Source organism: Balaenoptera physalus, assembly GCF_965194825.1.
Source record: "Balaenoptera physalus genome assembly, chromosome: 11".
In the NCBI taxonomy this organism is placed as follows: domain Eukaryota; kingdom Metazoa; phylum Chordata; class Mammalia; order Artiodactyla; family Balaenopteridae; genus Balaenoptera; species Balaenoptera physalus.
Genome location: NC_138896.1, coordinates 35,394,063 through 35,407,316, shown reverse-complemented (window position 1 = coordinate 35,407,316; position 13,254 = coordinate 35,394,063). Strand labels below are relative to the sequence as shown.

Here is a 13,254-nt window from a genome sequence, read left to right as displayed (position 1 = left end):
AGACAAAGCCTGCACACCAAAGAAAATCCCGGATTGGGGAGCAGGACCCCTGCCCAGGACTTGGGCCTGAACCCTGGCAGAGAGCAATAAGCACAAGGTCATCTACCATTAGTTCTTGGTCACTCATTCTCATGGCTGCCCTGTAGAGAAACAAGGCAGTGTGATTGGGAACGGGGTTTCATACTTGGATTCGGTCATGGATGTATCTGATTGAGGCGATCCAGCTCTTCAAATCACAGGACCACTGTAAGATGGTACCACGCGCGTGATGAGAAAAAGTGATCCACCTTCCTCATCATATCAGCTTCAGGAAAACTCATTGTCGTGATTCATGCCTTTCCTCAGGGTGGGGCCGGAGGTGGGAGAGAACAAAGCCTTTGCTAGCGTAGAATAGCGTTAGCTATTCTATAACAGCCTGATCCGTGTTAGTCCTGCGAAATCTGTTTTTTATGCAGAATACTGCTGACGCCAAATATGTGGGTTTTCCCACACCAAGCAGTTCTCCAGTTTTATACACACATCAACTGGGCATCCTACGATTTAACTCAATTCTGACATTTACTACCCAGAGTTAGCACAGACCCCTCAGGTTAAGGGCTCAGATCCACGAGACAGCCCCCAACTTCAGACGCCAACCACAGGTGGTGGGTCCCAGCTTCCCCACACTTCTGTCCAATGTGGCTACAAATTGGGGGTTCCCACCATCCCCTCCTCAGGTTTGATAATTTGCTGGAACCGCTCACAGAACTCAGGGAAACACTTTATTTACTATTACCAGTTTATTATAAAGGATATTCTAAAGAATACATGTTAGCAGCCAGATGAAGGTGTACGTAGGGTTAGACCCAGAAGCGTAAGGCTCCTGTCCTGAGCACAGGAGTCTGCCCTGTGGAGTTTGGGCTTCCCCACCCTCGCAGCCCATGGATGCATCCACCCAGCCGGAAGCTCTCTGAGCCTTGCCATTTAGGGGCTTTTATGGCAGTTTCGACATGATAGATTTTCAACTTGATCTGTAGCCCTTCTCTCCCCAGAGTTTGGGAAGTGAGGCTGAATGTTCTAGGCTTCTAATCAAGGCCTGATCCTTCTGGCGGCCAACCTCCACCTCGAAGCTATCTAGGGTCCACCAAGAGTCACTTCCCTAGGAGAAAAGAGGCTCCTATCACCCAGGAAATTCCAAGGGATTTAGGAGCTCTGTGTCAGGAACAAAAGATATTCCTATCACTTCTATCATTCATGAAATTCCAAGGGATTTAAGAGCTCTAGGATAGGAGCTGGGAATGAAGATGAAAAATATATTTCTTACATCATCCCAGACAGGGACATCTTCTTGAGCAGAGCACGTGAGTTTTGAAAGAAGGACATGTCGAGGGGTGTTCCTTCCTTTGGCCCTTTTAGTCACCAAGTATTTATTGAGCATTTTAAGTGGCAGGGTTTTTTTTTTTTTTTACAAGGTACTTTGGCAAAAAAGGATGAGTCAGACCCGTCTTGTCTGCAGGAAGACTAGCGTGAGGTATTGATCAAACAAATGAAAAATAGTTCTTGAGAGACTGCTGTGTGCTGGGCCCCGTGGGGCTGCCAGGGATTTAGTGACGAACCAATAGGAGCAGCTCCTGCCCCCAAGAACGTGATGCCGAACGGGAAGGCCAATCTTGAACAGTAGTGATAATGTGGTGGGTGTTTTGAAAGGAAATGTTTGGGGAGCTGTGGGAGTGTCTAGCAGGGAGCCTTCTTCTAGACCCGGGGTCATGGTGGCTCCCCTGAGGCAGTGACACTTCCACTGAGATCTGAACGCAGAGCGATGGTTAGATAAGTGAATGGAGGTGCAGAATAGGGCCACGGAGTCCCCCGCAGAAGCAGCAGCAGATGTGAGAGTCTCAAGTCAGGAAAGAGCTGGGTCCTTTTGGGGAGAACACCATCACGATGAGAATAACCAAGGATTTTGGATTCGATCCTAAGGGTGATAGAAAGCCACCGAAGAGGTTAAGCAGGGGTTTGAGGTGATCCAATCTATTTTCCTAAAAAAAAGTAGGGTCCCTCCATCTAGGGTACCCTGTTGAAGAAGGGTTCTGTGTAGACCACTGGGAGGCTCTTGGTGCACTCCGAGCTGGGGAGGATGGTGGCTTGGACTAAAGTGTTAGCAGTGAGAATGGGGAGAAGTGGACAGATTCAAGAGCTACTGAGAAGGAAGTATAACAGGATTTGTTGGGATTGGCGAGTGAGCAGGAACCAGGAAACACCAGGTTTCTTACGTGAGGTTGTGGGTGGATGGTGGGACCCTGTACAGGGCAGGATGTGCCAGTGGAGACCCAGACTTAGGGGACTGGGAGGATGAACGCAGTTTCCATATGTTCTCTGTGCATCAGTTTCCTCACCTGTAAAATGGGCTGTTGCAAGTTTAATGAGTAAACCTTAAGCACTGAGAACAGTGCCTGGCACATCCTGACACTACATGAGTGTGGGATGTACCTGAGGGTCACCAAAGTTGATCAGTATAGGAGGCACCTGGGTGCCAGGATCGGGAGCTCAGGACACTGGTGGGCTGGAGGTACAGGTTTGAGAGAGTTTAGGATCGTCACTGAGTCCTTGAGAATGGCTGCAAAGGCTTCACCCAGTGAAGCATAGAGGGAGGGGAGGAGAGGACCCAGGATGGTGCCCTTTGGGACTTCAACGTTGGATGGTAGGAGAGAGGAGGAGAAGTCGGGGGTCCCAAGAGGAACATAGAGTGAAGCAGGAGGGACTGCCCAAGAGTGTGGTTGTCCAGGAAACCAGGGAAGAGAGACTCAGTAAGGAGTGGATGGTCCGCAGTCATGGGCTCCCTGGGCTGAGCAAAATCGCCAAGAAGGGTCCTTCGATTTAGTGACAGAGACCACTGGTGAGAAAAGACAAGTGTGTACGTAGCCAGAATACAAGGTTGAACATAACTCCTCTGGAGTTCAGGAAGGGAGAGGTGTTCTTACCTGGGAGGGGCTGTGGGAGGCTTGCGGGAAGATGGTAACTTTGAGCTCGGGAATTAGACCAGGGTCCACAGGATGGGTGGGCCAGGAGGGCAGGCCGGGTGGAACTAACTGCATAAGCAAAAGTAGGAGAGATGCAGTTTGTGCTGGGCAGTGTCAGGTGCACAGAACTCTGTCTTTTTCTTTTATTTCTGATTCTGACCATGGAAAGGAAATGCTTCAGAAACCTTGAGCAGGGTCTGGGGACATTCCTGGGATATGAAGAGAGTGGTTCTAGGGAAGAACCTTCCTTTAGCATTAGATCTGCTGGAGTCTTCAGTTCGAAAGGCAGGTGACCCGATGGGCATAGTTTCAAGTTCTCTTTGAATGTGCCATTGAGGATGGCAGCCACTGGTCACGTGGGGCTGCTGACACTTGAAACGTGGCTGGTCTGAACCAGCATGAGCTGTAATGGGAAATCCACACCAGATTTTGATGACTTAGTTTGGAAAAAAGAATGTAAAATACCTCATTGATCTTTTTTTTTTTTTTTACATTGATTATATTTTGAAATGACCATATTTTAGATATTTTGGGTTAAATACAGTGTATTATTAAAATTAAGTTCAACTATTCCTTCTTAATTTTTTAATGTGACCAGAACATTTTTTTAAATACATGTGTCTCACATTACATTCCTATTGGACAGTTCTGATCTATGTGAAGGAAAGTCTAAAATGTTCTCGTTGAATAAAAGTAAAGGACAAACAGTATAGATATTGATATTTAAGACCCTTGTACCTTCTTAGATATTACTTTCACTATCACTTTAGAAAATATAAAGATTAGTAATACTATGCTTTTTTTTGTCTTAATGTAAGTTTTGCTTTTATTTTTTTTAAAAAAAACCTTACAAGAATTGAGCTGAAAAGCACATTATGTTCCCATGGCCCATTAACTATTTTTTTTTTTTGATGAGCCCCTGCATAACTCAGGAATCACAGGAGAAGAATTTTCAATAAGAACTTTTTAGGGGCCGTTCAGCGCAGCCAAACCTATAAAATCACCCCAAACTACCTATAGAGTTACCCTAAATTTGATGACGTCAGAAACTGCCCTGTCCTGCTCCTGCGGAAGCGTGAGCCAGCTGCTGGAGCCCAGCCTGCGTGTGCACGGCCTTGTCTTGGTGGTGGTGCAGCCGGAGGGCTGTCCCTGGCAGGCACACCTCCGTGGGCAGCAGACCTCCCGCGTCATGGCGTGCCCTTGTTGCCGAGAGAGTTGCTCAGCTCTTCATCTTTACCAGGTCTTCTCGGTTGTGCTGGGACCCATGCTGAGGTTGGGGGAGCCAGAGACTTTCTGGGGGAGACACTCAAAGGGCACAGAGACTTGAAGGGTGAGGGCAAAAACTGGATCAGTAGACTGATTTCTTTCTTTGTCGAGCCTTGATTTGTGGTGTTGACAAACTTAAGAAGGACAAGGAAGGAAGACAGGAAACTCCAGGCAAGAGGACCAGGAGCTAGCAAAGCAATGCAGGAGATGGGCAGGGAACAGGGGGCCTGGATAGGAGGAGCCAGGGACGGGGACAGGAAGTGAAAGATGCTTGGATGGAAGCTCAAGGGCTTGCTGCAAGGAGATGGGAGGATGGGGCTGAACTTCTAGAAGAAGAATTGCCCTATCATATCTTTGATGCTCTTTGGAGGAAGACAGCAGGCTGGGGGCTTTGAGGGAATTCAAGGGAACTGTAATTTCCTGTAGGGCTGAATATTCGAAGGTCAACCGTGTCTGGGTTTCAGACGTATTTCTTGTTGTCTTTGCAGGATGAATTGGATCTCACCGACAAAAACCGGGAGGCTGTGTTTGCACTGCCGCCTGAGAAGAAATGGCAGATCTACTGCAGCAAGAAGAAGGTGCCCTCCCTGATTCCCCTCTGCTGTCACTCAGGGTCCACAGCGCGGGCAGCCCTTGCCTCCATGCTTGCTCGTTCATTTAACCAGTATTTATTGTACACCTGTCCTGTTCTAGGTGTTGGAGGAGTGACAGTGACTCAATCAGGACAAAAATAATCCCTGCTGTCATGGAGCTTACACTCAGGGACATAGGATTCTGTTTTTCAAAAATCCTGTAAGCAGGTGCCCACTGGGTTCCAGGAGTTGGTGCTGGGTAAGGGAGCTGTACGATAACAGGTCTAGGGAATTCCCTGGTGGTCCAGTGGTTAGGACTCCGTGCTTTCACTGCCGTGCACCCGGGGTTCGATCCCTGGTCAGGGAACTAAGATCCCACAAGCTGCGCAGCCAAAAAAAAAAAATAGTCTAGATTCCTTTCTTGTGTCTGTGCGTATGCGGGGAAGGTGTGCGCCCTGGGCCATACCTGGGGGCAGCTCTGTTGGAAGAACTCCATTTGGGGGAAGTGAGTGGTCTCTTCTGGATCTTTAGTCCCCACCCCCCCATCCCAGGCTGTGTCCCTGTCCCAGGGCAGCATATACATCAGGGACACACACTGGTCTCCACTCTCTCCACCCTTTCCTCCCTTTCCTCCTCTCCTTCATTAAAAGATGTCAGTCCCCTGATTGTGGTCCTCCCTAGAAGGATGTGCCGGGCCGCAGTCAGGGCTTAATTGGGTTTTGTCTCCTCCCCTCTGCTTTCCCAGTGGCTGTGCTTTCTGCTCTCTTCCTCCATCTCTATGTCTCTTTCCTTCATCTCTTTCTCTCGACGTCTCTCTTGCCTCCTTTCTATTTGAGCCTGTTTCTTTCACTCTATTTTTCTTTTCTTGGCCCACCTTCCTCTCCACCCCTCCACCCTCTCGTTTCTCAGGCTTGCAACTTGTTCGCTTGACCTCAAGAGTGTATAGGTGTTTGGGAGCTAAGACCTGGTTCTTCCTGCACCTGAGGCTCAGAAGTCTCCCTCCTGGGAGAAGACGGGCAGGTCTGGGATGGTTTGGGGCTGTTTCTCCTTCGTGCTCCTTAAAGCCCATTCCTGGCTCTTTTATAATTCTTCTCGTGCAGGATATTTGTTCCATCCCGGGCTCCATGCTGGGCCAGACCGAGCTTTTAAAATTGATCACTATTCTAGAGTTGGAAGGAACTGAGGAGCAACCCAGTCTGGTCTTTCATTCTACATAGCAGGCAAGGAAGGCCTAGAGAGGCCTTCACCCAAAGTCACCAGCCAGTCATGGCAAGTGCTGCAACGATGCTGGAATGCAGGCCTGCCAGAGTCTGAGAACCTGCACGCACTGCAAACCACTGTCTAGTAAACTCAGTGTGCATGTATTAAGCACCTGCAGAATACTGTGCTCTGTGTTTAGGAATCTCATTGTGAGGAAAGCAGGCCTTTAAAAAGCTCAAGTCATGGAAGGGAGGGAGGGAGGGAGGAGAAAATTAATTTCAGGAGTAACTCATCCTATCTCGTGGTTCTCCACTTTCCAAACTGATTTACTCTGGGGGTCCCTGACGTTGATCCCTCATGCAGCTAAACTAAAAAATGCACTAAAATGTAAGGACGTCTCTCACCACCTTCCAAACCAAGTTGTGTGTCATCTCCCCACACACTTTCACACCCCCCTCTCTTTCCACATGGTACTTCTTGTCTCTAACACCCTCCCCCTTTCTTAGCTTCAGTAATCTTGAGTAACTCAGCCCAGTCCTCTCATACCCCCTACCCCAGCCCCCGCCATGAGCCTTCTGTGTTAGATGCCCCCCACCCTGGGTTTCCATGGCCCACAAATGGACAGTCCTACCATAGAGCACCGGTCACCCTGCCTCTGGCACAAGACAGACTACTATGTGTATGACTTTTTGTTCAGTACTTTCAGGGTTCAGTGCAGTGATTGGCATGTAGTAGGTGCTCATTAAAGGCATATGAAATGGCTAAACGGGGAGCCAGTGAAGGCAGGAAAGTATGTGTTTCATGATATGTTCGTTTGTGTTCTGTGATCTCCTCTCTATGGCGGAAGCTAGAATTTGGGGACTTCGGTCATGCATATCCACGTGAAGTCACAAAGACCCGATCAAGGCAGGTTTCTCACTGATCTAAAATTTGGATTTTAAGAAACAAAATCATGAAGCCAGAGTGGATGAGGCTGAGGGATGCAGGGCAAAGTCCAGGCCAGCTGGCAGGCAGGTGGTTCATCAGGAAGGTTCTGGAGGAAGTAAATGTTCATGCTAATTTGAAAGCAGGAAATTGGCAGAAAGCAGATGAGAGGGAACATCCAAATGAAACAGGGACAGGGGCAGGAAGGAGGAGGGTGTGTGTAATGCCCAGAAGCAGATCCACTGGCCGGAGGAGAGGACTGGATTTTCAGTCAGCATCAATGCTTGTCCAGCTCCCCTCATTCCTGCCCACACTTGGGGAGGACTTGAGGCTTTCTCTTGGGACCTGAGGGCCAGGTCTTATCTGGGCTCTGCCTCCCAGCTACATAGACCCTTCCTCTTTTCAAACCCAGGGCCTTGGGAGTGTCTCTTTCCCTCCTTTTTTAAAGTTACAGTTTACTGAGTACCTACTATGTGCCAGGCACTGCACCAAATGCTTTATGTCAATCAGTGCTTCCCAAACTGTCTGAGAGAAAGACCAAGTTTTTAAAGGTCCAAACTGTCACTGACCAATACTTTTGTAAAATACAATGGGAATGATATTATCAGAAAAAAAATAAAATTTGAAAAAAGAGATGTACAAACTATAAGCACACATTTTCATTAGATTCAACAGACTTAAAATTGTATTTTATTAAATAGAGTCAGAACAAATATAACAGGGAAAAAAAAAGAATTTATTTTTAACTGTATATATTGTTTGAAAGTGTATACACCTGCGTGGTTTCTGCGCACGTCACTGGCTGGTCCTGAGGTTGGATGTCCGCGATCTGCCTTTTGCCAAGGAAGAAATGGAAGCCTGGGGAGGTTTTGTAACTTCCTCAAAGTCACCCCGTCTAGGCTGGGCTGGGAGATGAATCTGAATGCTGACCTGGGACGAAGCTCAGGATCTCAGACTGTGGGCCTGTCTTGGTGGGGGGAGGGAGGTGGTCCATCGAGTCCTTCATCTTGTTCCAGGAGCAGGAGGATCCCAACAAGCTGGCGACCAGCTGGCCTGACTATTACATCGACCGCATCAACTCCATGGCCGCGGTGAGCCTCGCCCCCTGTCCTGCCCCGGCCCTGCCTGGAAAGGCTCTGGGGAGAGTGGTCATCATCTTCCCCTGCACCCCACAGCCCACCCCCTCTGGGGATCAGCAGCTTTCCAGTTATTCTCAAGATTTTATCCTCATCCCTCCCTCCCCTGTGTGACTTCAGAGCCCCCCAAACCATTGAAACATTTATTATGGATATATCACGCAGCCTTGGGAAATAGTCTGGGCTGATCATTCTCCCCATTTTACAGATGAGGAAAGTGAGGCCTGGGAATGGCTCTTCTCAGAGTCTGTCACTCTGTCTTAGTAAACCGTTCCCTGAGGCCTCACCATTCCTGAGGCGAGGGCGGCCCCTGGGTCACACTCAGGCTGGGGGTGGCAGGGAGCCGGGAGACAGGCAGCCCAGCGTGACCTCTGCCCCCTTCTCCGACCTCAGATGCAGAGTCTGTACGCGTTTGATGAGGAGGAGACGGAGATGAGGAACCAAGTCGTGGAAGACCTGAAGACGGCCCTCCGGACACAGCCCATGAGGTGATGTCCCCTTCCCTCACTTCCTTCCACGTCCCCTCAGCCAGTGGTCCCCTCAGCTTCCCGAAGCTTCACGCAGAGCTGTGTTCCCATCCCAGTCCCCTTGGCCACCTCCACTCTCCAGCATCCCCTAGAGCTCGCTTTACCTCCTTTCACATCCTGGCTCCCACTCCCCCTCTGTGAGGAGCTGGGATGCTGCCAGAGGATGGGCATGTTGGGGAGGGGAGATGAACATGGGAAGATGAGATCAACCTCAGATCCTGAAGAGAAACTGAAGGCAGGTGCTTGTTTTATTGGGAAAACAGAACAGGATGCGGGGGTGGGGGTGGTGGGCATACGGACAGGTACACAAGAAAGAGCTGCGCACATGAGGGGCCCCCGCGCCAGAGGGGTGAGTGTGGGTGAGAAATACTCCAGCCACTAGGGGGCGATGTGGTGTCTCTGGATGAGATTTCTCCATCTAGAGTGGGAGCAGGCAAGGAAGGGGGGGATGGGCGTCTCAAGGGCTGAAAAGAGCCTCTCCCCACATCCCAGGCCACATTGTGAAAGGGCCCAACAGAGCCACAGGCTCCTCTTGTGCCTGGCAACTCATTCTGGCTTGTGGGAGCCAACTCTCAAAATTTTCAGCAGTTTTGCAAGCTGGTTGTTAAACATAGCTATGAAGAAAATGTAAATTACATCAACTCATGATTAAATAAATGCTATTAAAAACAAAGGTAATTAAGTACTTGAAACTTATCACTCCTTAATTACCTGGTGATTTGACTACATTTTACTGTCCTGTATGCTCTTTCCTGTTACGTGTGCTCAGTGAGTTTACACCCACTGTGTGTGCCTGGCGGGAATACGTAAACGGTGCGTCTCTTCCCAGCTCCACGTTCAATGACACACATTGATACTTTGAAATCAGCTATGCTGGCGGTATTTATACCATGGAAATTGGCAAACACCACAATCAGGCCTTTTTTTTTCTTTCTCTAGAGCTCCAGTTGTTACCAGCACACTGATCTTCCTCTGTGTGTGTGTGTGTGTGTGTGTGTGTGCGTGTGTGTGCGTGTGTGTGTGTGCGTGTGCACGCATGCACGTGTGTGGTCTAGGTTGACCCAGGAGCCTGGAAATAGCCTCAAGGAGAACGGGAGCCCCCTAATCCCTGCTTGTTGCTCAGGCGGGGTGGGGTGGGGGTCTGGTGTGGGCAGGGGATGCAGGAAGGATGAGGAAGTCAGGAAGTAGAAGGGCTGAGGGGAGGGTCCCGGCTTCATCTCCCACTTCCATTTATTTTTTTTTCCCATAATAAAATTCTGATTACAAAAGTCACACACAGTCATGGTGGACATTTTGTGGAATACATAAAAGTGTAAAATAGAAAATAAATAATACTTATTTTTAACAATTTAAGAGTACATTCTATTTTTCTAGGCATATTTCTATAATCATGTAGAAATACAAATGCACTGGGGATCAAATGTACTAGTTATATGTAGTGCTTTCCTCACCTTCATTTATGACATTTCCTCAGATCATTAATTATTGTTCTAGCACTAGGATTTTAGTGCTTTAGATAAACTTTACAACTGAACCAAGTGGCTACTGCCGGTGGGACACAGTGGTACCCAGATAAGGGGGTAGCTATTTGCAAAATGCATACAGAATAATATGCAACTGCAGGATACCTGTTTTGCTGATGGCTCTGGTCTGGGCAGGTTTGTAACCCGCTTCATCGAGCTGGAGGGCTTGACCTGTCTGCTGAACTTCCTCCGGAGCATGGACCACGCCACCTGTGAAAGCCGCATCCACACCTCCCTCATCGGCTGCATCAAAGCTCTGATGAACAACTCCCAGGGGCGGGCGCACGTGCTGGCACAGCCCGAGGCCATCAGCACCATCGCACAGAGCCTGCGCACGGAGAACAGCAAGACCAAGGTGGCTGTGCTGGAGATCCTGGGCGCCGTGTGCCTGGTGCCTGGCGGCCACAAGAAGGTGCTGCAGGCCATGCTACACTACCAGGTGTACGCAGCCGAGCGGACGCGCTTCCAGGTGCGGGGCTGGTGGAGGGCTTATGTAAAAAGAGCTGAGGAGCCTTAAGAGAGGGGCGGTTTGGCTGGGAAAATGGACTCCTCACTAGACCATGGGTTCCTTGAGACTGGAATATTGGTCTGCTTCATTTTTGTGGCTCAGTATCTCTGAGCCCAACGCCTGGCTCATAAAGGAGCTCAGTCAAGAAATATTGAATCGAATGCCATTGCTGGAATGGAGAGTTTAGGCCCTATGCCTGGGCCAGTGCCTACTATAGGGACACTGGGAACAGTCCTGGGAACTCAGGCCATGCTATTCTCTTTTCTTCTCCCTGACCTGCTCCAGGTAAAGAGATAGACAATAAGTATAGTGTCTTGGTACTAAGTCTTAATAGGTGTGAACTGTTATCACAAACATTATGGTTTATCCACCACTATAGGCTATATGTTTATTCTGTCATCAAACATTTTAAAGCACCTACTCTGTTCAGAAAGTGACCCCTGACCCTTTGCAGAAGATGCAAAGGAGATAAAAGGTAATGTCCATGCTATCAAGGAGCTGGGTAGCGAATACAGTTACTCTCGGTATCCTCGGGGGATTGGTCCCAGGACCCTCGTGGATACCAAAATCTGTGGATACTTAAATGTCTTATATAAAATAGTGCAGTATTTGCATATAACCTATGCACATCCTTCTGTATACTTTAAATCATCTCTGGATTACTTATAGGACCTAATATAATGTAAATGCTCTGTAAATAACTGTAAATACAATATAAATGCTATGTAAACAGTTACTGGTGTTCAGCAAATTCAAATTTTGCTTTTTGGAACTTTCTGAAATTTAAAAAATATATATATTTTCAACCTGGAGTTGGTTGAATCTGCACATACGGGAGCCGCAGATAGGGAGGGCTGAGGAGCTATAAACAGCTGTAAAGTGCTAAAACATCTTTCCAGCATCGCCCAGCAAAATAAAGCAAGTCCCCAAGGCTGAGTGGACAGGACAATAAGGTAGGACTGGGGCTGAGATGTAGAGAGGCAGAGGATGCTTCCTGGAAAAGGTGAGCTTTAGGGAAGGTCCGAGATGAGTTGGGTAGATTGGGTGGAGAGAACAGATGGGGCATTCTGGGCGATTGGAATGGCAGGAGCAAAGGCACAGAGGCTGGACTCATAGGCTCCTGAGCCCTCCTCTCTTTTTCCATCCTGCCTTTCCGTCCAGACACTGCTGAATGAGCTGGACCGAAGTCTGGGCCGGTACCGAGATGAAGTGAATCTGAAAACAGCCATCATGTCCTTTATCAACGCTGTCCTCAATGCTGGCGCTGGAGAGGTGAGACATCTTCTCCGTGCCCTTGCTGGGCCCTGGCTTCCCGGACCTGGGGAAGAGGGCGTGAGTGCTGCCTGGGGAAGTGGCAGAGGGTCGGTGTGGCTGGCACTACCATCATTGTCTTCAGATTATCTGTATCACCTCTTGCGTCCTTCACTTGGGGCCGAGAAAGCACAGCTTGTCATAAACCTCTCTGTCATGAGGGGTTCCTGGGGAGCTTCCTGCCTAGGTCGCATCATGCATTATGTGTGTCATGGACAAACCCCAAGCTTGTCTGGCTGATGATTGTTTAGGATGGTGGGGATCATTTATGGGAGGAGGGCAAGTGTTGGCCCTTCTTTCTAGAGCTTTCTAAAGACCTGCTTCTGGACTGATTTCTGGGGTGGCTGATCATGCTCTTCTAGCACCTTCTGTTAGCAGGTGTGACTTCTGATTTTCCTTCTTTTGGGGTCAGAATGGGATTCCCAGACCTTAAAAATAGCAACAGTCGAAGAAGAACTTGAAGAGCAGGTGAACTCCCCAAATTCTAAGGCAATCAGATGCCCCAGCCAAGGTCAGCTTGTTGAAGGTCAAAAGGGGCAATTTAATGATCTCTGCTTTTCCCTCTTTTCTGCCAGCATACTTTTTTTTGCATCCCGTCCTGATGACCTGAGTTGGGTGGGGTGGATTGGGGGAATTACCTGTCCCTAAGATGCTGATGTCACCTGAGTCAGTACTAGCTATTTATGCTGACATCTGTTCTGGTTAGTTGGTAACCATACCTCATCAAGCAGTTCTTATGAATATCATTCCTGTAGGTAAGTAATATCATGCCCATTTAACTGATGAGGAAACTAAGACTTTTGCAAAAGTCACAAAACCGGTAAGTGACCGAGCAGGGATTGGAACCAAGAAATGTCTGGTTCCAAAGTGTGTGCTCTGTATCACTCTTCAACACTGCTCTCTGAGGCCAAAAACTTAGAGAAAACTGATGAAGGACTTAAAGGAAGTGAGGCAGGAGAGCTAAAGGGAGTAAATAACAAGGTCAGAGGATGTCTCCTCCCACCCTTTCTTGCAACTCTGGGACTCGAAGCAGTTCTCATGAGTTTGCTGCAGGGGATGTGGTGGGACTGGAGTGGCAATGAGGGGGCCACTGGGGACTCCTGTGGAAATCGAGACCAGCCAGTGAGTCTGGTCCTCCCTTGGTGACCCCCAGGATAATCTGGAGTTCCGTCTACATCTACGGTACGAGTTCCTGATGCTGGGGATACAGCCTGTGATTGACAAACTCCGGCAGCACGAGAATGCAATCCTGGACAAGTAAGGCCCTAGTCACCCGTCCCCATGCAAACCT

At 48.7% G+C, this 13,254-nt stretch overlaps 1 protein-coding gene across 5 annotated transcripts in view; it reads left to right on the top strand.

The window, feature by feature from the left end:
• Positions 1-13,254, top strand: part of DAAM2 (dishevelled associated activator of morphogenesis 2) — a 111,160-nt gene that overhangs the window by 66,342 nt on the left and 31,564 nt on the right. For all 5 annotated transcript variants that reach the window (XR_014251071.1, XM_082414111.1, XM_082414108.1 and 2 more), the window contains exons 3-8: positions 4,751-4,840; positions 7,975-8,049; positions 8,488-8,582; positions 10,280-10,613; positions 11,814-11,924; positions 13,117-13,220. Coding sequence is in view for 4 of the 5 variants with exons in the window: in XM_082414111.1 (XP_082270237.1) it covers positions 4,751-4,840; positions 7,975-8,049; positions 8,488-8,582; positions 10,280-10,613; positions 11,814-11,924; positions 13,117-13,220 (809 nt within the window). In the remaining variant the exon portion in view is untranslated. The remainder of the gene's footprint in view (positions 1-4,750; positions 4,841-7,974; positions 8,050-8,487; positions 8,583-10,279; positions 10,614-11,813; positions 11,925-13,116; positions 13,221-13,254) is intronic.